At 40.7% G+C, this 25000-nt stretch overlaps 4 protein-coding genes across 4 annotated transcripts in view; 1 reads left to right on the top strand and 3 right to left on the bottom strand.

Annotated features, from left to right (window-relative positions):
* Positions 1–4290: 4290 nt before the first annotated feature.
* Positions 4291–13204, top strand: LOC137990829 (uncharacterized). Its single transcript, XM_068835940.1, has 2 exons — positions 4291–4379; positions 11559–13204. The coding sequence occupies exon 2, from the start codon at positions 11638–11640 to the stop codon at positions 12952–12954; it is 1317 nt and encodes a 438-aa protein (XP_068692041.1). The 5' UTR covers positions 4291–4379; positions 11559–11637; the 3' UTR covers positions 12955–13204.
* LOC137991713 (uncharacterized) lies at positions 7683–8945 on the bottom strand. The gene has a single exon (XM_068836749.1). It carries the CDS (start codon positions 8943–8945, stop codon positions 7683–7685), a length of 1263 nt encoding a protein of 420 aa, XP_068692850.1.
* LOC137991712 (uncharacterized) lies at positions 9072–9869 on the bottom strand. The gene has a single exon (XM_068836747.1). It carries the CDS (start codon positions 9867–9869, stop codon positions 9072–9074), a length of 798 nt encoding a protein of 265 aa, XP_068692848.1.
* A 5600-nt stretch (positions 13205–18804) lies between the features above and the next one.
* The window catches only part of LOC137993189 (deoxyhypusine synthase-like), a 32239-nt gene continuing 26043 nt past the window's right edge, over positions 18805–25000 (bottom strand). Inside the window, exons 7-8 of the mRNA XM_068838895.1 lie at positions 22883–23008; positions 18805–21513 (exon numbers count right to left, since the gene is read on the bottom strand). Of these exons, the coding sequence (XP_068694996.1) occupies positions 21436–21513; positions 22883–23008 (204 nt within the window). The 3' untranslated portion in view covers positions 18805–21435. The remainder of the gene's footprint in view (positions 21514–22882; positions 23009–25000) is intronic.

Here is a 25000-nt window from a genome sequence, read left to right as displayed (position 1 = left end):
AATAATTGTTCTAGTATAATCACATACATGTAAGTGATTATTTGAAAAATATGCAAAGTTAAAATGGGGCAAGTACTTCAATGACACCGGAAAGGTAGGTGGATGCATTCCAATAGGTCAGAGGGTTGGGCACGAGGTTCGAGATATTAAAGACCATGCACTTTGCAAGGCTTCAAAAGAATCTACATGAAACAAGTGCACTGAGATATTGTCATTCACAATCAAAGGGACAAACTATTTTAACAAATATTGACAGAGTCTTAGGTGTCACTCCCCAATCTAAAGTACACAGCACAATGAGCTCTGCTGATGATGTTGAAATCATGTTTAGGGAATTGTCCAGCGAGATGTGTTTAGTAAAATTCCAGGACGATGTCACTCTACATTTCCTAACCACCCTCAAAACCTCTTGGAGTGTCTTGACATGGGAGAATTGAAGAGGTGGATAACAAAATTGGTCTAAGAAATTTCTAGTGGTCAATATTTGTATGGTGGGCCAGACATTGATTCTGATCAATCTGGTTCTGGTGAGGAGCGACTGTTATCGTTGAAAGGAAGGTCTTTCAGGGTAGGTAGTGATATTAAATGGACATGTTCACTTGAAAGACTTTGTGCTCGCGTTCGTCTGGCAAAATGGCTCTACCATTGAAAATTAATACAACGCCCTGATTGGTTGGATGTGCCATCAGGCTTTCACAAATTCCTTTAAGAGATGTTCCCACTGTGGAAAACTAGCCTCACTGCACAAGGTCTTTTAGGTGAACATGACCCTTTACCAGTGTGAAAAACAGGGTTTCAACATCCTGACTTTGCACCAGGTCATATAAGCAAAGCCTCGTGTTTTTTTTTTCAATGTTTCACAACTACTACACTTACATTTAACCAAGATACATTTTTGGGTCATGAAGGTTGAGTTTTATCAACAGACTAGACAATTTCACTGTTGGACTTTTTAACTTTTAGACCAGGATGTCAGGGTTTGCTTCCATTTCCACAATGTCAATGATATTCTGAGCCAAAATAGGGTCTAAAACATCTGTTTTCTGGAGAACATCTTCTGTGGTGAAAACAGTCTCACAGTTCTCCACAATTGTTTCACAATGTTAGAAAAAAATCCAGTACCATGGTCAGGAGAAAGAAGAGGGGTAGTATTCAACAGCAATGCTCTCAGTTGTAGCAGTTGATTTTCAGTGCACTTTCTCTGGTCTCCACTAAGAACTGGCTTCTCAGTTTCTGGTGGTTGGTCTGTCATTTGCTTGTCATCAACCTCTACTGAATCCGTGGCTTGAATGAGAAGGCACTCTTCACAGTTACATACATATGCTCATACTTTCAATTTCCTGCTTTGCATCTGTTTCTCCATCAAAATAGTGCAAAAGTAAAAGCCAATGACATTCTTAATTGTTTCAGACATACAACTTCATTTTCAGAAGATCACAGATTTCAGATTGGTACTTTGTTGTCTTCCTGTTAAACTTGGAAGAACAGATCCCAAACTCTTTGTTTGAGTAATATAATTTGGCTACTGCTTGTGTCCCATCCCTCCCACACCTGCCAGATTCCTGAGCATAATTCAAAAGGCTGCAAGGAGATCCAATGACTTGAGAGACATCAGGGCAGTTTATGTCCATCCTAAAAGCTACTGTGGCAATGACCACTCTGAGCCTACTCTGAGGACTGCAAAACTGACTGATGATGTATTTTTTGGAGGTATCATCAGTAATGTTTGTAAACATGTTGACTACATCCCTAACGATGCGTTTCAGAAGGAAAGATGCTTTTAAGTAGCATTTTTCAAGGTTTTAGTGGAAGGAAAATCACCTTGAACATCCTCATTCATTAATATTCACGAACAAATTTTGAAGAAACAAAAAATCCTGACAATCAACGTGCGGATAATTGATGTTTGACTGTGCATATACATGTATAAATTAGGAACAATTACGCTATCAACAACAACAAAAAGTCCAGGTCGTGATTCAATTTCGTTTAATTTTTTTTCTAATTGTTTGATATAATTACATAGGGTATCCAAACTAAACTCCTAAGACAATATGGAATCACAGTTTCAATAATTACTGTGCACCTCAAATATCAATACACTGGATCAGTGCGGTCATCATATAACGAGAAATTATAGATCGAGAGAAGTAATGATCAATAAACAAGAGTTCCAGCAGGAGATTTATTAGTCATTGCTGAGCTATTCATATCCACAACCAACAGTTTTATACTTACAACTGTAACACACATTGGGCCTCGTTAACAGCCATGCGTACGATATATATATTTTTTGCAATTTCAGCAGCTGTTCTCGCACGGATTCTTCATAAAGACTCTCGGGAGAGCATATCAAAATTTGATATTTTTCTGCGCCAAAATCATGTTCAGTTGGGAATTCACCATGAAGTTTCAGGCGCGAAATTCCACACTTTCGTATGTCATAAATCTGATCTTCCATAAGTGCTTTTAAGGGACTCACCATTAGAAGGACTGATTTAGAACTAACATCGGACTCGGATCGAAGAAAATCGAATACCGGTCAACTCGCGCCTACGTTCAAACTCGCCTACGGTCAAACTCGCCTACAACTTGTCAGCTCGCCTACGTAGGCGAGTTCACTCAAGTAATGCTTGCCGTTTGTAACTTTATCATGGTTATCATTTTGTGAACAATGCTTGCGACTATAGCACGTTTTCTTGGTCTTGTGAACGTCATCTTGGCATTGTTTATAATGTTCGTGAATTTCGTCAATTGGTTCAAGGAAAATGATTTTATTTCAGGGTAACGCTACACAACCGACAATCAATAGTTCTGAAGTTCTATCAAATGAGAAGAATTGCGATAGATGCGCCCGCGGCCCCATATAATAAAATGTCTTTTTGAAATACTAGAGAGAGAGAAGTTCACTTACGAGTGGAAATATATGAAGTACCTACTTGCCATAATACAAACCGCTTTATTTACAACAATGAGCAACTAAAATAACTGAGATAAACTAAGAATAAAGCCAGGATCCGAGCCAGGATCCGAGCTAGGATCCGAGCTAGGAACCGAGCCAGGATCCGAGCCAGGATCCGAGCCAGGATTCGAGCCAGGATCCGAGCTAGGATCCGAGCCAGGATTCGAGACCTAACCGAGACCTAACCTAACCTAACCTAACTGAGAGCTACCCTAACCCTAACTAGACCTAACTAGACTAGAACCAACCTAAACAGACCAAACCTAACCGATTCGAGACCTAACCTAACCGAGAGATTCGAGAATAAATAGCGGAGAAAGCTCATCTTAGCTCGAATCCTGGCTGGAATCCTGGCTCGGATCCTAGCTCGAATCCTGGCTCGGATCCTAGCTCGAATCCTGGCTCGAAGTTTAGGTATCCTCAAAATAACTTACAATACGCGCAACACTTTCCCAAATAGAATAATCCTGTACTACCTAGTTATTTTTAGCTTCACATCTGAAGGTTTTATTTACAATACAAGGAATATTTCTTGCTTAATGCCTGAATACAATACAAGGAAAACTACTGAATATCCTTTCTATATGTTTACTGTATGCGGGTTGGCCCATACAGTTTTGAGCAAGACTTCAAAAGCTGCCTTGCTGTCTTTCTTCTGGACTGGTACTGCTCCCAATGTCTGCCAACGTTTTGAGATCTCACAACGTCCCATTTCAGCACAGGTCGACTTAAAAATGCAGTCAGGTAAAACTCCTGGCGGGTTCCGTGAGCGGGGTCCTCCCCTGTATGCTACATTGGTAGCCCAAAGTGTATGATTTTTTAGCCGTTTTGGTCTTAAATAGAGTGCAGGGTTCGTACGCGTCTTGAAAAGCCTTGAAAAGCCTTGAATTTTGAGAGTGCATTTTCAAGGCCTTGAAAATCCTTGAAAATCTCTGCTCTTCATTTCTGGTCCTTGAAAGTCCTTGAATTTTTTTCTGGCCCGCATTTTTAATCTTTGAAAACTTCAGTGAAAATAATCAGCCACTCAAGTCATGTCATACAAACGTACATTATTTTCACGCATGTACGTTACGGAAAATGAGGAAGACCATTTCTATGGGTAAATTCATCGACGTAAATAAAAAAGAGGTCCTTGAAATTTCAAAATTTGGCCCTTGAAAATCCTTGAAAAGTCCGTGAATTGTTGGTCTGAAAAAGTGTGCGAACCCTGAGAGTATGGTTTGTTCACTCAAGTCTTGAATTGGGTATGTTTTTTACTATGGTAGACAGAAGCTTAATTGTTGTAAAATGAGACATAGTGACTTAAGGTCAACGGGTTCCGAGAATCCCTGAAACCCTATAAAAGCCTCATCGAGTAGCACCATCCCATCATTTCAAGATCATCGCCAGAGCAGATCATCCGACCTCAGCACTGAAGGTAAGGGTAGTCTGTACAATCTACACGACTAAGCATCAAATGAAAACGTCCGCATTTCAGAAGTACATCAATTTGTAAATCTTCCATGCCGAAATTCACGATGTGACTGAGAGATCTTCACAGGTCACGGTTGCCGAAATCCCTGAAGGCAAATTCATCAATATTGATCATATCCGATACTTCACATGAGATACAGCTCAGTTTTTGTATGATCCAGCTTTGGTATGTTTAAAACCAGCCCACTTAGCTTGTAAAGTCGAAATTGGCCTTAACAAAGCGCAAGCAACTAGGCTATCCCCCTTCGGAGCCACGAAAGACGATTAATAGTAAAATTAACTGGCAATAATAGCATAAATTCCCTTACAAAATTCATGCATAATTATTAAACTAACAATGTATGTACATTCTCAGAGCTTCCTTCTGAGGAAATTTTAAAGCAGTTTGTAACGTATTACGATATCTCCACATAATATTTCCTATTTTGTCTCACTGATAATATTTTTACTTAAAAGAGGTAAAATAATCGTGATGCACGAAAGGCAGGGAACTAAAATAACTTCATTAAAACAGCAAATTCTCAGTCGATTGAGTCATGTGAACTACTTATGATTTGACCCCGGAAATTAACGAGCATATTTTAGGAAAATGACTGCAATGTTGTCGTGTTCCTCACTTTTGACCTTTGAACGCCACTTTATTACAACATCAGTTCTGATAAATTTTGTGAGTAAATAAAAACAGACGTAATAGGTATTTTAATTAGTAAGTGTTTTCAGTTTAAGTTCGGCTTAGTTCCAGTAACCCAATTTCAGTGGACTGACCTCATATTGAATGGTCTTAAGTTCGTCAAGAGCTCCTCCCATTTTTATAGCAGTACTCGATTTCAGGACGGATCGAAATCGCAGCAATGTGATTGGCAGATATTGTTGGCGTTTTCAATTCTTTGTCGAGGATACATATCATTAGGGTCTTCAAACAATATCCTATTGATTTTGAAAAAGTCTCACCTTCTTCGCTAGCCTGCGAAAGCATCCGTTTCTCCTTCGCTCTTCGCCGCTGGGACGCAAACGTCCCCAGCGGCGAAGAGCGAAGGAGAAACGGATGCTTTCGCAGGCTACTTTTTTGCTAAATGCCGCGCAAGTGACACTTCAAGTGAAAACGGGTTTGTATTGTTTTTATCTCAGTGATACCAGTGTAAAAGAGTGAGCCTGTTACTCATTAATTAATTTGATTGATGATTTCGCGTGCGTACACTATATATACCTTTTACTAACCGAGTTCAAGGTCGGAGCAGAGTTGGTCGGAGCGTGTGAGCATCGTACCATCAAACGCGTGATAGAATAAAATAATAAGGTCATCGTCGCGGCGTGGAAAAGGAAACTACTAGTTGAAGTTGTCGAGGTTTAAGTTTAGCAGGCCGTATGACACGGCCCGAAAAATTGACCAATCACAGAGCGCGTACTAACTGAAAAATTGACCAAAACCTTAGTGGAATGAAATGAACAAGAAACTACAGCCCCTTTTATAGCAGTGCTCAATTTCATGCAGTTTTTTATTCTTTGTTGAGGATGCATATCATTAAGGTCTTTAAACAATATCCTATTGATTTTGAAAAAGTCTCACCTTCTTTGCTAAGGGCTGCGCAATTGACATTAACAGGTTTGTATACATATCATTAAGGTCTTCAAACAATATGCTATTGAAGTTCAGAATGTTTCACCTTCTTTGCTAAGTGCCGTGCAAAACGATGTCAGTTTGAATTAAAAGATTGAGCCGCGCTTAAACTACACATCACGAACTCTATTTCTCATGACGACAACACTTTACCATTATTAGGTCTGATTATTATTGCGACAACCGCCGAAACAACACCACAACTTTTTTTATCAACCCATCCAGTTCACCGTTTATGTCAATTGAATGATCCTATTAATACACAAGACAGAACTTTGGTGAAGTGACTGACCGTAATTCTTAAATTTGTGTTGGTTATCGCGATCATTCTGCTACTGGGAGCATGTAATGAATCTTTATGGTATATTTAATTCATTTCCTGGTGAATAATCTCTTTACAATTTTCCATACGAATTACCACTTCACTCGACCGTTTCAGGCCTTAAGCACGGTTGAAATCTAAAACTCAATACTCAACTTGACACTCGAAGCGATCCGACGATCGATCAAAACTCAGACTACAAGTTCTTCTTTTACACGTGACTTTCTTCCCGCCACACGTAATGTATGCTTATTTATGTCAAATCTATTTTTAACACACTCCCCTCCTTGATTGACAAGGGTCAATCAACAATTAACGACTGAAGTTCGTAGCAACATAAACAGAAAAAAAGAGAGGGTTCATCATTGTTTATTTTGCAATCCTTAATGTTCAGCTACGTGTTCTTGTGCAGCGTTTCCCACAAAGGTAATCGGAAAATAGTGTTCCCTTTCTGACGTTCATGTACTCCTAATCCAGTTTCTACAGGAAACAACTTCTTTAAGGGTCTTGTCACGTCGATTACTCGATCTCCACTTCGAGTTCTCACCACTGCTGCTCGGTGAAATCCATCTCGTCCTGTAATGAGGGCTTTGACCACTCCCATATTCCAAAATAGTCTCGGCGTCCTGTCCTTGTGAATGCAAACAACGTCTCCTACATTGACAGTTGGTTGCCTGTTTTTCAGTTGGCAATTATGATGGACACGTAACTCTGTCAAGTACTCCTTCAGCCAACGTCTCCAAAACTGCGACAGAACAGTTGTCAGATACTTCGCACGTCGCGCTTCCGAGGGAGTTTTCTCTTCTTTACTCAACAGGCGACGACCAATAACCAATTGTGACGGCGTCAACGGACTTCGTAATTCATCATCCACGTACGTGAGAGGTCGTGAATTCAGTATTCCCTCTATTTCCACAACAACAGAGAGCAATTCTTCATAGCTGACTCTCGCGGTTCCTAAGGTTTTCTTGAGACAGCGTTTAGTTGATCTAACGAAACGTTCAAAAAATCCTCCCCACCAAGGAGCTAACGCGACATTAAATTTCCATTCTATGCGGTGGTCTGCTAGCAACTTCTTCAGCTCTTCACTCTTGAAAGTGGATCCATTATCTGACACTACAAGATTTGGAACACCTCGTCTGGCAATGAACCTTTTAAAACTTCTCACGAAAGCTTCGGTTGTCAACCTCGGGACGACGTCGAGATGAACTGCACGATTGGAGGCACAAGTGTATAACACGATGTATGCCTTGTTCATATCATCACTCTTGTGATAAATGTCCTTGACATAAACAGGGCCCGCAAAGTCAACTCCTATACTTGTAAATGAATGCAAAACGTAGTACCATGACTTCTGGACTTTCCTTATTCGGATCTTCAACCCATAAAAATCTCACAAAGTCCCTGTGTTCAGGGTCAATCTCAATGTTCAAAAACGCCTTCTCAATGTCTGCAGTTAGGGCAACTTCATGGACTCTGAATCTCAGCAAAATGTCAAATAGCAAGGGATTAAGAGAAGGTCCAATGTGCAGACAGTCATTTAAACTAGGCCCAAACACCTTATATGAGGCATCGTATACAACTCTAACCTTAGTTGTATCTCTGTCAAGTCTCACTACTGTCCTGTGTGGAAGATAGTGGACATCTCCAGGCGGTGGTATTTGATCTTGTGGTACCATTTCAACCACACCACTTGGCAGTTGCTCTCTAATCACACCATCATACTGCTTCAGAATTTCTGGTTGGTTCTTGAGCTTCTTGATTGTTGTTGTCAGTCTACGCAATGCCACTGTATAATTGTCTGGTAACATGGGGTGATTATCCTTGAATGGTAACTTGACCTGGTATCTCTTTCCATTAAATGTGATGTCATTTGAAAACTTGTCATAGACTGAAGTTTCATGTTCCTTAATGCCCAAAGTTTCTAAGTCCCAAAATTTCTGCAGATCATCCTTCATATCACTTATCTCTGTGGACTCTATCTTTAACACATGCGTGGAACTCAGATTCACAGTGCATGACCTTGTCAATGTTGAGCACATAGTTGGTCCTGATAAAACCCAACCTAAATTGGTTTCAAGGGCTACTGGTCCATAGGGATCTCCTTTAATGATGTTCCCAGTAAAAAACGACCAGTAATAATCTGCTCCTATCAGCACATCAACACTGACAGAATCACTTGTATCACATGCAAGTCGTAGACCCTGCAAGTAGGGGTAGCATTCCAACGTGGTTCGAGACCGTTGATTGGACACTGGGATGCAAATTACTGGTACAACATATGAAGTGATATACACATTCATTTCATCCAATGTTCTGACACACAGTTGCACAACATCACATTCCTTCACAGAGGCTGAGTTATCTCCAAATGTTTTGATCAAAAGTGTCTCCTTACCAATGGTTGGTAGGTTCAATTGTTCACATGCCTTACTGGTTATGTATGATCTCTGGCTACAGGAATCAAATATCACATGGGCATTCAATCCAAGTTGTTGGTTATCTGGTCTGCAAACAAAGGCTTGGGCTACCTGTAACAACACAGAGTTGGCATTGTTGCTAACGTGCATTGCTGAAGTTGCAGCTTCTCTGCTCCTATCTTGAGATGATCCAGATCCATGTGGTGTTTCCTCGTCACGAACTACATTCCTGGATGTTGGATTGTTCCTTATTCTTTCACAAATGGTTACATGGTGTTAAGGTGTTACATGGTCACAGTTAAAGCATTTTGCCTTTGACGGACAATTTGTGGAGATATGGCCACCCTTCAGGCACACAAAACACTTGCCATTTCGTCTCAGAATTGTTCTCCTAGCTTTCGGTTCAGTGATGGTCATGCAGTTAATTGACTTGTGATTCTTCTTGCAAAAAACACATTGTTGAGTGAATTCCTCACTGCCTGTATAAAGGGCAGAGGCAGAATGGGGTTGTTTGCTTCTTGCTCTGTACTGTTCAAACCTGGGTGTATTGGCATTTGCACCACTTGTCTTCATTGCAGTACATCTTTCCCTGGCTTCCAACTCAGTTTTCAGTGCACTCAACAAGGCATCAAGATTCCATGATTCCTCACTGCCAAACTTACGGCTTACAACCAATCGTAACTCTGAGGGGATTTTTTCCATCACGACTGGGACCAATAAATTCCCAAAGGACCGTGATTCAACTCCTAACGCATTCAAACCTCGAATGTTGATTTCAATCTTGTCAAACAATTCACGTAATTTCTTTGTTTCATGCACTGAATTGACAGATTGAAGTTTCAATAAGGCATTCATATAATTTGATATCAGCAACTGCGGTTTACCAAATCGGTCCTTAAGAATGTCAATGGCTACTTTATAATTGTCTGCGGTCAGAGGCAGTCCAGCAATCGCGGATTCAGCATTGCTTGTTACACAACTCTTCAGATAGGTGAATTTTTCAATGGCCGAGATGCCAGTATTTCCATCGACAGCATATTGAAATGTGTCCCAGAATCCCAGAAACCCTGCCATTCTTGATAATTTCCCGAAAATGATTTGAGTTCGAGTTTAGGTAGTTTCACTTTTGCGCTTTCGGTATTTCTGGTACTACTATTTTCCTGATTTGTCGCATGGGCCTGTGTGTGTTCGCCATGTTTCCCTTTCTCCAAACTCAAATCGATTTTCGCTAAAATACTGTAAACGTGCTCACAAAACTCACCAGAATCTTCTATTTCTTTCTCCAGTTCCTTTGGTTTGGTCAGCTCTAATATTGTTTCATCCAGCTTTTCGGTCGTTTCCAATTTTTCGGTCAACAAGGCTTTCAGAGCCGTTAACTTTTCCCCGAACGACGTTAAATCTCCCACGTGTTCTGTCAAAATTTTCTCCACATTCGCGCTTAAATTCCCCGCTGTTTTGTACACAAAGGTCCTGTGTGCATCTCGTATTTTCCTGTTCTTGTCGATATTCATGACGCTTTATGTCCATAAACACCCTTTTTGAGTAGACTTCGCCTTTTTCCAATTCAAAAAATCCTTCGATGACGGCAACAGCTTTGTTGTTCTACTCCTTCTTGTATTTCCTCCGACTCGAAAGGACCATGTAATGAATCTTTATGGTATATTTAATTCATTTCCTGGGCCCGGTTGTTCGAAAGCCGGTTAACCTAATCCAGGATTAGCGTAAACTTTGGTTTCATTTCTTCAACTTTTTGCTGAAAATTTCTTTTGCTTATCTTTGTTTTTCAAGATTGACTTCCTCTAATGTTAAGTCTTGCCGAATATCAGCGTGGAACAGCATTTGGGAGTAGAGAAATAAACTCCTTGGTTAATTTTTAATCTAGGATTAGCGTTAATCGGCTTTTGAACAACTGGGCCCTGGTGAATAATCTCTTTACAATTTTCCATACGAATTACCACTTCACTCGACCGTTTCAGGCCTTAAGCACGGTTGAAATCTAAAACTCAATACTCAACTTGACACTCGAAGCGATCCGACGATCGATCAAAACTCAGACTACAAGTTCTTCTTTTACACGTGACTTTCTTCCCGCCAAACGTAATGTATGCTTATTTATGTCAAATCTATTTTTAACAGAGCAGATCAAACACATTTTACAACACATTTTAGACAACTATGAGGAATAACGAACTCGCCTATGATGGTAATCAAATTCGCCTACGTAGGCGAGTTGGCGTAGGCGAGTTTGAACGTAGGCGAGTTGACCGGATACCAAGAAAATCACAAACATAAGGAACTTCAACGTAACAAACACACTTGCCAACTCCTGTTCCTTCTTTAACAAAAACATCATTACCGATAACGACTGCATGGATAGCTTGAAGTTTTTCCGCCTTGGGCACAAAGTTAAACTGACATTTCTCAAATGCGAAATCAAATGCCTCCGGAAACGTGGCATCATAAATTTCCTTATACATTATCCGCCATGTTTTCAGTATAAAAACACTCCAAATAAACTATGCCCAAATTAGGAATCTCTTTCCAAATATGGTTGTTCCCCCAGTTTTGGGGGAAAAAATGGCGTCGTTCTGAGCATGCGCCTGCAAGTAATACAGGACTCTCTCTTTTCCCGCCTGGGTTCCAGGCCCATTTTCAGGGCGGGGTAAGAGGGAGTCCCGGAAGGCCCATTTTCAGGGCGGGGTAAGAGGGAGTCCCGCAACAGGACTACTCGGTAATATTGCTTTCTCTTTGTATCAACTTCAGAGTAACACTGAAGCTGCAACGAACTGGTGGCTCAAACCTGTCAAACGAAAGAAGAAGATTCCATCCACAGGGCTTCGTTATGTCAGACCGTGATGTTAGGGCAACTTCTCCTCAACTACTTGTCGAGGTCACTCCGTTGAACCAATACGGCTTTATTGAAAACAGCGGAAGGAACGAGGTGTTAGACTGTGAAAACGAAAGTGGGCCTACCGAGGTTGTGGAGAAAAGAACGGCGTTTGTTTTCAAAGCGTTGCAATGTGCGGGTCTGATCGGAGGAGAGAGATCAAGAAAGTTTGCCCTTCTTGTCTCTGTGACAATGTGGTTACCTCCAATTTCTCTTGCTGTTTGTGTCTCGAAGAATCCCATTATGTCTTCTCCCAGCGGTCTGCCGACAGTGCTTCTGTTCTCTGGCCTAGCACTCTCACATCATTTCGGTGCTCTTTACGGGTTCAGAAATCAAGAACGATTGCGAAGGAATATTTACTTGGCTTTTCAGCGAGCGAACTTTTGCCGGACGTGTGTAATCGTGACAGTCGTATTTGGGATTCTAACGTTACCGTATCTTGCCTTGCTTGTGTATCTTTATGTCATGCAACCCATTCGTCCCGTGCCATGGCTTCAAATCACGGTAGTTTACTTTTTCGGTTACATTTACTGCGCGTTGGCAAGCGTGGGGATAAATCTGGCGTTTAGTACAGCCTGCTCCGTTATCAAAATCAGAATAAACGATTTCAAGAGAAAATTTCAAACATGGTCTGAGGGCCTGAGCGAGGCAATGACCGAGTATCAAGAACTGTGTGATTTCATGCAGGAAGAAATCGACGCAATCAAGTGGTGGTTGCGGGTAAATGTTATTTGCTTTTTTGTCCTATGGCTGGTCAACTTCCACCTCTGGCAAATCCTGGCCTCCAGAGAGGGTGAAGCGGATATAGTCAGGCTGGTGTTTTATAACTGCTCATGGTCAAATCCTCTTCCGATGTCAGAGCTCTGGCTGCCAAGTCGCCTCATCACCGTCTGCGAGATACTCTTTTCTAGCTTGGTTTTCTTCTTCTTTATGTCGCCGCTGTTTTGGGCTGCAATGGTGACGGTGCACTGTAACAGATTTCGTGAGTGGGTGAACCGTACGCAGGTGCGGACGGATGAGAGACCTCTGGGTAATTTCAGTGTAACCTCGTTGGATTTCTTCATCAATCGTGTTCAGATGGCAACGTACTTTGCGTTCAGACTGTTCGGCATCAACGTGACTAAGGTGCTAATATCCGTGACTGGTTTCATGACAACGGTGCAATTTGTTTTGACCATCGCAACCAAGAAACTGTTTGCCTCGTGGTGTTCGAGGGGTTTTGACACGACTGTCATAAAACGAAGACGAAGACAATTTTATTTCAAAAACTGATTACATATTCATTAAAAAGGTTGAGTGGCCCGCAAGTAGCTAAGGCTAATCTCGCTGTGGGTGGACCACGTTATAAATCTGTATTCACACGCAACACGACTCAACAACAACTGCTACTGATCTATTGAACATGAAGCAATCATAAAAACTGGAAAGGTAAACTGATATGATTGTTAGGCCCGTTTTAAACGTCGCCTTATATAATGAGATACTTGTCAACTGAGATAACGCATAAATGACATACTTCCGTTTTTTGATTTGTAGCTCTTAGTGCTAATAGAATTGATCAACCATGGTTAACAAAACAGTAGTGCGCATCCTATAACCTTCCCTGCTAACAGAGGTCTCTGTTCCCTTGATGGATCCAGGAAAAAATCCCCTAAATTTTAAAGCTAAAAAACTGAAAAATGACATCGCAGAGGTCATGGGTTCGAATCGTTTTGGAACCAGCTGAATTTTTCATGTGTCTATAAGAGGCAAGATTGCTTAAATAATTGTCCAGATAAATGTGGGGTCATTTCATATAAAAATGGGAGGAATGCTAACCCTAAAGAAGACCAATCTGGGCATGGCCGAGGCTTCTTTGACCCCTAAAAAAGGCCTTTTTTCATGTTATATGAATCAGTCGAGTAAATAAAAAGAATTAAAAAGTAACAGAAAATATACACTTTTATATTTCGTCACGTGCAACCCTAAAGGAGATCTTCAGGGGTACATATAATGGCGTTTTTCCGAGAACACCCTAAGTGAGACCGAAAGTTACACCCCTAAGTGAGACAACGAGCATCCCTCCCCCTTTTATATGGGAGTCCGCCCCCCTCCCCAAGGCAAACTGTGTCATTAAATGTCTTTTGTTGAAAAAAAAATTGGGAGCATTTCTGGAATTACTGGCTGTTGTATTCTTGCAGCAGCATCCTTTGAAAAATGAGGCATATAACAATACACCCTATTCATATGCAAATGAGAGAATATGTATTCTCAAATATAGATTGTGTTAAATAGCATGTGCAAATGATTGTCATTTTGTGAAAACGGATTTTCTTTGGACAAAAATTAAAAGTCACTTTCTGCCAATGAATCTATAATTTATATGGGTAATTACCATCGTTCAAGCTGCTCAATTTGGGATAAATCAGCTCGACTAAATTTTCAAAGGCAACCAAATTGCACAAGCCCGTAGGGCAGGGCGAGTGCAACTTGAATAATTTGAGAGCTGATTTGTCCCAAATTGCACGATAACTTGTTAATATACAATACATGCAAAAACTTGACCCTGTTTGTATCAAGTGCTGTGTTTGTTGGTCTAATATCAGAAGACAGAGAAGTCAAGCTGCGCGTCTTCGAGAGAGCGTGATCACAAGAGCAAAAGATACATACATTAAATATTCGGTGTCATCTGATAATTGTCACGCGAATCACGACAATATTGTACACCGTTTTCCTCTAATCAGGCTCACAATATTTTCCGTCTTTTTTATTGATTACTGTCGCATAAGCTCGTGGCCGATATTCTAGAATCGCTCTCGCGACTTAATTGAGTTCTCGGAGAATTTAAACTAGATCGAGAACCAACAAACTCAACAACGCATGACGCCGAACCAGGGAATCGAACCCAGCCAACATTGGTGGGAGGTGTTCTCCATCTTTAAACAAATACAGTACCATGCCAAATGAATGGACATGTTCTTCAGACGATGCCGCTACACGAACACAATAGTGGCCTAGGCTAAACTTGTAAGATCGATCTTACCATTTCGTTTACTCCGTCGACAGCCCTTCCGAAGTGTGTTACCTGAAATCCTGATGTCCGGTACACGAGTCAAGTAACGCGCGATAGTTTACGTCATTGCCGAAGTCATAACCTCCTACCTCCACCGAATATTCAGGCACTGGATCGCTAGCCATGAGAATTGCGTCTTTGACCATTTGCGGAATGTCAGTTATTTTTGGTTGTTCCCTCGGAAGGATATGCTAAGTTGCTGTTTGTCTCGGTTTCGAAGTGACTCTTATTCAACTATTGTAAGAATACGCGCAATTCATCTCCATTTGAATGGTTGTGAACCAAAAACATTACAATGCGATTTTTAAGTGTGGAGCTCAGCGGGTCTTCAGTGTCTCTGGCACTTGATGTAAATTCCATAAACTCCAATTTCGGCAGTTTCGCAATTCTCTTATTTTTGAAAAACAGAAAACAAACTCCAGTTTTCGGAAAGATAAAGATGCTCGCAAAAACCAACTGCGACTTTAAAAACACAAAAAAACAAAGTCCGATTTAGAAATAAAAAACAATGATGTCCCTTAAGAGCTTTCATACATTCCGTGGGTTCCTTAATTTTTTGGGGGTAATTTCCACCATAAATGAAGGACAGATGCCGATCATTCGAAAATAACAGTACAGGAGAATAACGACAAAAATTGAAACAAAACAAATTAGGAAAAAAAGACATCCCGGCCCGGGCCCCGACCCCGCGTTTTGGCTACTACCTCCTTTACATACTAGTGCCGCTGACTGGTGTAAGAGCAAGTTTTGGTCATGGTTTCACTGGTTTCATGGGTGTCATGATTTCGGTCAGGTACAAAACACATGTCACAAGTCACAGGTCATTGCCAGAACAGAAACAACCCCAACCGTGTACCAATGCTAATCTTAGCCCTAAAAACTTGTGTTTAGGTCTAATTAGGCCGAAGGTTGGCTTTAATGTATGTTTATGGTTCTAATGACCTGTGACTTGAGACCTGTGTTGTGTGCCCGACGCATGGTTTCACTGATTTTGTGGGTGTCATGGTTTCGCGGGTGGCATGGTTTCACCGGTTTCGTGGGTATCTGGTTTCATTGGATTCATTTCATGTTTTATGGTTTTGCGAGTTTTGCGAGTTTTGCGGATGTCATAGTCTCACTGGTTTCTTGAATTTCATGGTTTCACTGGTTTTGTGGTTGTCACTGTTTCATTGGTTTCGTGGGTGTCATAGTTTCACTGGTTTCTTGGGTTTTATTGTTCTTTTGGTTTCTTGGGTTTCATGGCTTCACTTTTTTGTGTCATGGTTTCGTTGGTATTAATCATATTCCTGTGTAATTGTATCAATAAATTCGATTTTCAACATTGCCATTGGAGTGATTATAGGCACGTGTTTCTCCAACGACGATTCTCGATTTATCTTCTTTACCCAAGGGTGCACATTTTATTATAGATTTTCGAAAATAAGAACCTGCTTCAAATTTAGGCCAAACAGGTTCAACTAACAGATTTTTGCGTAACAGGTTCGTATAAAAACTAGGTTCTTCCTTACGGGCTTTTACTGTAACCCAATTAGTGCTTAAGGTGGGAATTAAATGCCGAGCAGCCTACAACCGCCTCAGTGATCTCAATTATCATTTGTCTTTATAATCAACTTTACTATCCTCAGAAAACAGCACTGAAGCATTCAGAGCATTATGTCAGCACAAAGGTTGATACTCAGATATCGAATAGAGTATCATTACTGTGCTCATCATATATGCCAGAGAAAGGACCACTGAGCTCTCAACTCTATGGACCAGCTTCTGAGGTTATGTAAGACCATGTAACAATGACTTTTATTTTTGGTTTCGTGAACAATATTTTGTGACAGTGCCTCGTATGTAAAGTGAGCCCTGCGGATACTTGGTACTATAAGCACTCCAAAAGTGAACTACAAAGAGTCCTTCTCATTTTGCCTAAGAGGGTCTTTTTCCCGTTTTTCTTTTGTTCACACCTGCTGTTCTTTCTAGACCTTTCTCCTGTTCGTAGTGTTATGCATGCCAATAGAAGGGCCTTTAGATCCAGTGTCAGTGAAACCATGACACCTACGAAACCACCCAAGAAACCAGGGAAACCATGATATACCATTCCTTTGACAGGAAAAGTTTCCAAAAGGCTAGTTTTTGCTACGAGGAATAACAGCGACAAAAGCACTTCTTTGTCGCGAACTTTCTATGAGAAAAACTTGTTCAGAAATCAGAAGTCTACGTTCACAGCGCACACCAGGGCTACTCCTTAGAGTCTGGCTAGAAAATTTCTTCTCACTTTTTTCCTCCGGCTGCGCTTCAGCCATTTGATGAGGGCCAGTCTCGTGTTTCTCAAGTCGCCTCGTTCATGCACAAAAAGAATTCTGGCTAATTCTGCCATTCCATGACAAGCGAAGACCCCCGATTCGGCATTTCATTGTTTTTTTTTAAAAGGGTCGGACCACCCAGTCACCTACCAGCAAAATACAGCATCGATTGAAGTTTTTAGCTTTCAAAACTTGCCTAATTTGTATCGGTAGGTCCTGGAATTCGTCCACAGAAAGGCCAGAGAGACAACTTGTGAAACGCCATGCTTTAAGTGACAATTGCAACAAAGCATTTTAAGCGTCCAAGTTTGCGTGAAACCATCTCTAACCTCTGTCTCGAGAAGACTAGACACGTACGGTTCTTACTTTATGTCTATGCCTGTCAATTCCTTGTAAAAACCAAACCAGCATATTTTTTTTCGGTGTTATACGTATCGGAGAGCCAATCTTGACCACAGCGCTCTTCTCTTTTGCCTTGGGTCATACGCAGGCATAAGATCTGAGGCTCTGCAATGATCGGAGAGCCAGAACATTTACGCATGTGCTGACGGAATCTTTGAACGAGAGAGAAAAACGCAGTACCTCCAGACATGGCACTGGAGCGTCGTACCAAACGAGTCATCCCGGGATTTCGGCCCGTGCGCTCGCTTTTGGACGCAGTTGGCCCTTCGCTGCTTTCAATACCGACCTTGCCCCCCGGTACGGCATTGAGGAAGAGAAATGTCGGCCCTGTAGTTGTACAATCCTTCTCGGTAATTAAAACCTTTTTTTTATATAACGTCCAGGCTGAGATGAACCATAATTTTAAGAACATACGATTGTATGATATACTGGGCCCCGTTGTTCAAAAGCCGATTAACGCTAATTCCAGATTAAAAATTAGCCAAGGACTTTATTTCTTTACTCCCAAATGCTGTTCAACGCTGATATTCGACAAAACTTTACCCTAGAAGAAGTCAATCTTGAAGAACAAAAATAAGCAAAAGAAACTTTCACCAAATTGTTGAAAACATGAAACAAAGGTTTACGCTAATCCTGGATTAAGTTAATCGGCTTTCGAACAACCGGGCCTGGAGAACAACTCAATTTGTAGTCCAACTTAGTATACCACACAGCTTTAAGAAAATGTTAGAAGCGTTTTCAGGGTGAAGTCGCAAATGAGTTTCGAGCTACGTGAACGAAAGGAAGGGTACACAGTGATACCAACGGTGATCGGTTGTTTAGGAGGAGGAATGAAAAGAATGGGGAGGATATAAAGAACTGTTTAGAGACGAGAAAGAATTGGAAAGAACAGCAAGGAAAATGCAAAAAAACTGTGTAATGGGACAGTAAAACGATGATGAGGAATGTCTGGACTGTTGTCATGAGGTGTCTTCCAAAGTTAGCCGACAAACTTTGGAAGTTCAGTGATGTTCTTCCCTTCTGTAACCCCCATAGTCTATAGCTAACCCGAAATCTTAAGCTTTAAATGTGGGATTTGAAAGGGAGGGGAAAAAATGGCCGACTATATTGTATTGTCGGTTAATTCATAAATAATAATAATAATAATAATAATAATAATAATAATAATAATAATGATAATGATAATGATAATGATAATGATAATAATAATAATAATAATAATAAATAACGTTCAGCCTCAGCCCCAAAATTAGACGTTCTTATAAGAGTGTGTATCGGTTTACGAACCGAAAAACAAGAAAACGACTTTGAGCTGCTTATGCAGTGATGTTAATATGAAAAGTCGATGCTTTGTTTTGCAGTGAAAGTGATTTACAATCCAACAAAATATCTTTATTTTCACTCCCCTTTTGGGGATATTCAGTGACAATTAAATATAACAAAGACTTAAAGTACCACTATAAATTTGAGTATAAAAGTATAATAATAAACGTATGAATACTTAATAATATACATGAAAAAAATTCTCCATTCTGATTGGCTAAGACAAATGCAGTTTACAGGTAAGAAGAGTGCAGAAGAGATGTAATTCAGTGCCAAAAGACGTAACAAACCAGACATTCTAATTGGTCAATGATCAAATAAAAGCCACAGATAGCCAATCAAATGCTAGCCCTTGATGGAGCAATAGGGCATTTTCGAAATATCAATATTCACCTTGATAGTGAGGCAGAGAGGACAAACACAGTAGGAACAAGTTGCAATGAATATGAAAGATATAAACATATCATCCACTTTCCTTCGTCTTTGTCCTCTAAACCTCTCTTTCGGGCCGAATTTTAATCTATCGAAAGTTGCCTATTTCTGTGTGATTCGCGAAACGCGTGCGTTGCTCCTGCTCAATTGCGACAGGCTCTCGAGGTATTTTTTCATGTTTATTATTCGTAAGTAATCACATGATTTCTTATGCAGTATTGTTCGTCTTTGAAAAAATCGCTTGTGCTCATCTATTCCAAATTGCACTCAAAATCATGTGATTACCTATACTGTCTACGTATGGGCGAGAATTAAAAAGCCGTGGATACTTATTAAGTCCTCAGTTGTTATTCATAAAATCGGCCATCAATTAACTTTCAATCAACGATTAAAAGCTCAAGATCATTCTAAGTATTTACAATACGATAATGAAAGGTCCTCTGGTCTGCTTTCGATTCATAAATAGGAATGTATAAAAGTTGAGAATTTCGGGTAATGCGGCCAGTAGGCTTAAGGTGGCTCAAAACAGTTACTACACTTTCAAGAGACCTTGCTATTCGAAGGATTGACACTACAACACTTTGTCTCGTAACAGCAATGTTATGTTACCATGGGAAACATCAATTATGGCTGAAAAAGATGCAAGATGCTTTGTGACGTAATAAGTTACCATGGCAACAGGAAAGCCTTACAAAAACACTATATTTTGGCTATAGTTGCTCATATCTGAAAAGCGAACTTGATGATCCCAATTTTTCATTGCACAAAAGTGATCAGCAGGCCAAGATGAAACTCTCTGCAACGTTTAAACAATTCAGTGGAACGGATTCAGAGCTATCTAAAATGTTCAATTATTTAACGTGGCTCTGAATCCGCTCCAGAGAATTTTTTTTAACTTTGCACGAAGTTTCATTCTGGCATACTGATTACATTTCAGAAAAAAAATGGGGGTCTCCGAGTTCGTTTTTGAGATATGAGCAACTAAAGCCAAAATATGGGGTTTTTTTCGCTGGGCTTTCCTGTTGCCACTGTAACAATGCTAGCGGCATTGAAGTCTGAGGCCGTTTTTTCCCCCACACGTGGAACCGAAGGGCTCTGGGGACGAGAATGATCAGAAGAATGCAACTGAGCAAGTTCACCTATAACTTAAATAATCTAAGGAAACATAATTAAGGTTCCTAATCGATGGGAGTCAACTAGTTGGCTATTTCGAAAGCGTCTACTTAATTAGACAGAACGTATCCATCACTTGACGTTTTTAAAGCTACCTAGCTTCACGCAGTGGTTGGTTCAAAGTTCTCGCGCCATTTTTTTAACCAATCAGAAGTGAAACCAAAACCAATCGTGGCTTGCGCGTGAACATTTTCCCGCGCTTTTGTCAGCTACGTGTAATTACTTAGAGTTTTGATTGGTTTACTGGATTGTCTCCGTCCTTTTTGATTGGGTGAAGTAATTACTTTGGTTTTAGTTTTACGACACTCGATTGAAACTCGCTCTAATGCTGTCTTTCTGTTTCTGTACCCCGGTAAAATACCGTAACAGCTTCTATTGTTTTGTGCCCTATGTTTAGTACATATGCTGCAAGTAACTGAAATATATTCAGTTGTAATGTGACATGACATGAAATGAAATAATAAAAATATATTAAATAAACAAAAATTTCCAAAATGTGATGGAGACGAATTTGGACTACCAAAGAGATAGGCTCCTAGCAGCCCCTTGCGCGCTTGTCGAGTCACGCAATCGAGTAAAACGGGAAAGGTTCCTCAATATGAGTATATCGATTAAAAGTTAAAAATTGTTAGTGTTCTCCAGTGCTTAAGTTGTTTAAAATCAGACGTTTCGGGACTACTGTCCCTTCATCAGTGAAAAATGCCGTTTGACTGAGCGCGCATCATTTTTTTAAATGTAACATCATTGATTCCCTCGGCCGTTTCACTCGATTGCGTGACAAAACACGAGTGACTCAACAAGTGCGCGGCTGGACAGACAAAGAAGGGACTGTTGGCAGGCTACCGAAAAAAAAAATGCTACGCAAATGATGACAGCAGGATTTGAAAAGCTCATGACAGATTAATTGCAATGTAATTGTAGTTTAAGCGGTCATTATTTATTTTAAACAAGAAGACAGTTGCTCCCCAATAACTGATTTGTCAGTGCAGTAATTCTACTATCCAACCGCCAATGGTAATCCTCTTTTCCCTACAGTAAAACTTGAAGTTGACGGCTTTCGAGAGAGGAGAGGCACCATCGCTACTTGCTTGTTTTGAAATTCCGGGCAAATGTCTCGGCAACAAGGAGAGGAAAAACAAGGGTAGCGTCGGCGTAGACCTGGCAGAAAGATTCAAATAACTTATAAATTCATTCATTCATTCTGTTGCAAAATTCTTCCAGTTCAAATATGTTACGTGTTTCTTGAGTACTGATTGGTATGCTGTGCGCAAACTTCACGCCGGTTCAGCCAAATTCACCCCCATCGGAGCAAGTTGGATAAGTGACCGAGAATACTAATGAATAAAACCCGTCAACCATTGGGCTCACTAAGCTGAAGATTGGGCCGCTCTTCAAAATGCTTAGGAGAAACAGTAGTGAACTAAAGTTGAGTAAATTCATTGGCCAATCTCTATGAAGCTTTTCAGGACTAATATTGCAATAGTATTAAGGAAACTTTGACCATGCTGCTTGTTATAAAAAATTTAAGTCATCTAGGAAAGTGGGGCATTTAGGGAAGTAGGTAGCACGGCCCAGTGGATAGTTAAAGACCAGCTCTAACCACTCGTAAAGTTTAATCCTGGCAGTCCCTGGTTCAACTCCTCGCCTGCACTTATAAAAAATCAAGTGGTTTGCTTCCGGCCAGTTGCAATGCTTAACAGTTGTTGTTTCGTAGATTTCGTTTTAATGGCCCTGAAGCCTCCTCAAAGCCTCTATGAAGAGGGGTCAACGAACAATGTATGTAAAGGGAAAGATGCCTCCGTCCAAAACAAGGCGGGGCTACAGAACGGGAAACGACGCACCCTACACTTTCCGAACAGTATTAAAGATATGTTATGTGGCAGCTGGGAGGTCCGTACAGCGAAAAACTGTGACCGAAGTCTTAACAAATCGCTATACGGACCGACCTTTAGCTGGTAAATAACAATTTATCTCTTCCTCTCTGAAATCACTTTTTTAATTGTTGACTTGATAGCGAATGCGGAAAGCGACTTACAAACTGCATGTTTCAACGAGGAATAGTTTTATTTGAATTATATTTCCACCCCTCTTGTCTAATAAAAAATCTGTTTTGAAACACTTATTTCTGTATGTAAAAGGATTCGATGTCAAAATATGGAAATTTAAGGTCATTACACAAGCTCACGCAACCAGGGCTAGGATTCCGCCCAGATTGGCGGGCAAGATAGAAAAATTCCGCCCGCTCCCAGAGCCAATCACATTGCAGGATTCGCAAAATTCCGCCCGATCGCGCATTGAGAAAGAACAAATAAAGAAGCTTCATTCACGTCCTACACAATTTGATTATTAACAAGATCTACGAGATTGTAGCCTTGTTCCTGAACTCTGTAGCAGGCCACGTAGTTCCAGGTGTTGTAGCCTGGTCTGGATTGTGTCCCAGATTAGCGCCATAAGGTGCTAGAACGCCAAGACACGTAAATAAAGACTGCGATTTATTTCCGAATGCTGAGAACAATGACTGAGATACCTTGACAGGGGAGGCAACACTTTTAATCTTTCCCCATGATACGGCCTCGTCTGGCCTTGCTCCTGCATCACTCCCATCAAACTCCTGGCCAGTGTTCACAAACACCGAGAAGTCAGCTCCATTGCGCTAAACAAACACAAATGGTACCAAAAGAATGGGGTTATTTGTCTCTTACCGCTTCCAACAGCATGACACTGAAGGCATTTAACCCTTTATGCTAACGTCTTTTCAAAGCAAGATCAAGAGCAACGTTTCACTTCAGAAAATTAATTTTTAATTCATTTGAATAGAGGGACAAACTACCACCACAGAATTTACCACTTTGGCTCCCTCTGAAAAAGAACCTGAAAGGAAAGTCATGGTTCAATTTTGGTGAGAAATTTTGGTTCACTTCCCAGACTCGGCATAACAGGTAACAGGTCACATCCATCACATGTCAAGAACTCCATTCCTTATTCTCAATTTCTTAGACTTCGACGTCTATGTAGTGATGAGTCCGATTTTTCCAGCAAATCAGAGGAGATGTGCCAGTTCTTCGAAAAACGTGGCTATCCTGTCTCTGTGGTCAAAGCGGGCCATCATCGCGCCCAACAATTTGATCGACAGTCGTCACTACAAACGTCACAGAAAGATAAGAATGACAGAATTCCATTCACCCTCACTTTCCATCCTCATAATCACGCAGTCAAAAGCATCATTCTTAGTAATTTTAAATTACTCCAAAATGATCCCGAGACTGGTAGAATCTTTTCGCAACCTCCACTTATTTCATTCAAACGCGACAAAAACGTAGGCAACTTTTTAGTTAGAAGCGCGCTCAAAACCAACGAGCAACCCGGCACTTTCAAATGCGCGCGCTCACGATGCAAAACTTGTCTTTTCATTGTTAACACTAGCAAGATATCGGGACCTAAGCGATCTGTTAAGATCACCGATCGTTTCACATGTACCTCCGCAAATGTCATTTATTGCATAACCTGTACGTTATGCAATAAATTATACATTGGTGAGACAGGTAGACGACTAGGTGACCGATTCCGCGAACACCTTCGCGATGTTGAGAAGAATGACAAGGATGCATCTAAGCCAGTCGCTCGCCATTTTAATCTGCCTAACCACTCCAAAAAACACATGGCTATCTGCGGCCTTTCCCTACATCTAGGTACGACGGAAAGCCGCAAGAATCTGGAACAAAAATTCATCTTTCAAATCGGCACCCTTAATCCTCACGGTATTAACGAACGCTTTTCATTTAACTAATATATTCCTACTTTTCACGTTGCCATGTTACCACCAATAGCGTAGCTCCTACTCTACTATAAAAACTACACGTAACCCATAATCCCTCGATTCGCTCTGACGAAGGGCTAACGCTCGAAACGTCAGCTTTTAGAATCTCTGTACGGTGGTCAATTTACATTATCAACTCCGTTGATAAACCAAATTTTAATAAGAGCTAAGTATTAGGGAAACTTTGACCATACTGCTTGTTACAAAAAAATTAAGTCATTTAGGAAAGTGGGGCATTTAGGGATGTAGGTAGCACGGCCCAGTGGATAGTTAAAGACCAGCTCTAACCACTCGAAAAGTTTAATCCTGGCAGTCCCTGGTTCAACTCCTCGCCTGCACTTATAAAAAAATCAAGTGGTTTGCTTCCGGCCAGTTGCGATGCTTCACAGTTGTTGTTGTGTCGTAGATTTCGTTTCGGTGGCCCTGAAAAGCCTCTATGGAGAGAGGTCAATGAACAATGTATATAAAGGCAAAGAAGCCTCCGTCCAAAACAAGGCGGGGCTAAAAAAAAAGGGAAACGACGCACCCTGCACTTTGCGAACAGTATTAAAGATATGTTATTTGCCAGCTGGGAGGTGCGTACAGCGAAAAACTGTGACCGAAGTCTTAAAAAATCGCTATACGGACCCTCCCTTAGCTGGCAAATAACAATTTATCTCTTCCTCTTTAAAATCACTTTTTTAATTGTTGACTCGCACCGTGCTTGATAGCGAATGCATAAAGCGACTTACACACTGCATGCTTCAAAGAGAAATAGTTTTATTTGAATTCTATTTCCACCCCTCTTGTCTAACAAAAATCTGTTTTGAAACAATTACTTCTGTATGT

The sequence above is a fragment of the Montipora foliosa genome, chromosome 2, assembly GCF_036669935.1.
Source record: "Montipora foliosa isolate CH-2021 chromosome 2, ASM3666993v2, whole genome shotgun sequence".
Lineage (NCBI taxonomy): Eukaryota > Metazoa > Cnidaria > Anthozoa > Scleractinia > Acroporidae > Montipora > Montipora foliosa.
Note: the sequence above shows the minus strand (reverse complement) of the source record. Positions and strands in the feature narration are given on the sequence as shown.

Coding starts and splice junctions, on each gene's coding strand:
- LOC137991713 (XM_068836749.1), bottom strand. CDS start 8,945: ATGCACGTTAGCAACAATGCCAACTCTGTGTTGTTACAGGTAGCCCAA.
- LOC137991712 (XM_068836747.1), bottom strand. CDS start 9,869: ATGGCAGGGTTTCTGGGATTCTGGGACACATTTCAATATGCTGTCGAT.
- LOC137990829 (XM_068835940.1), top strand. CDS start 11,638: ATGTCAGACCGTGATGTTAGGGCAACTTCTCCTCAACTACTTGTCGAG.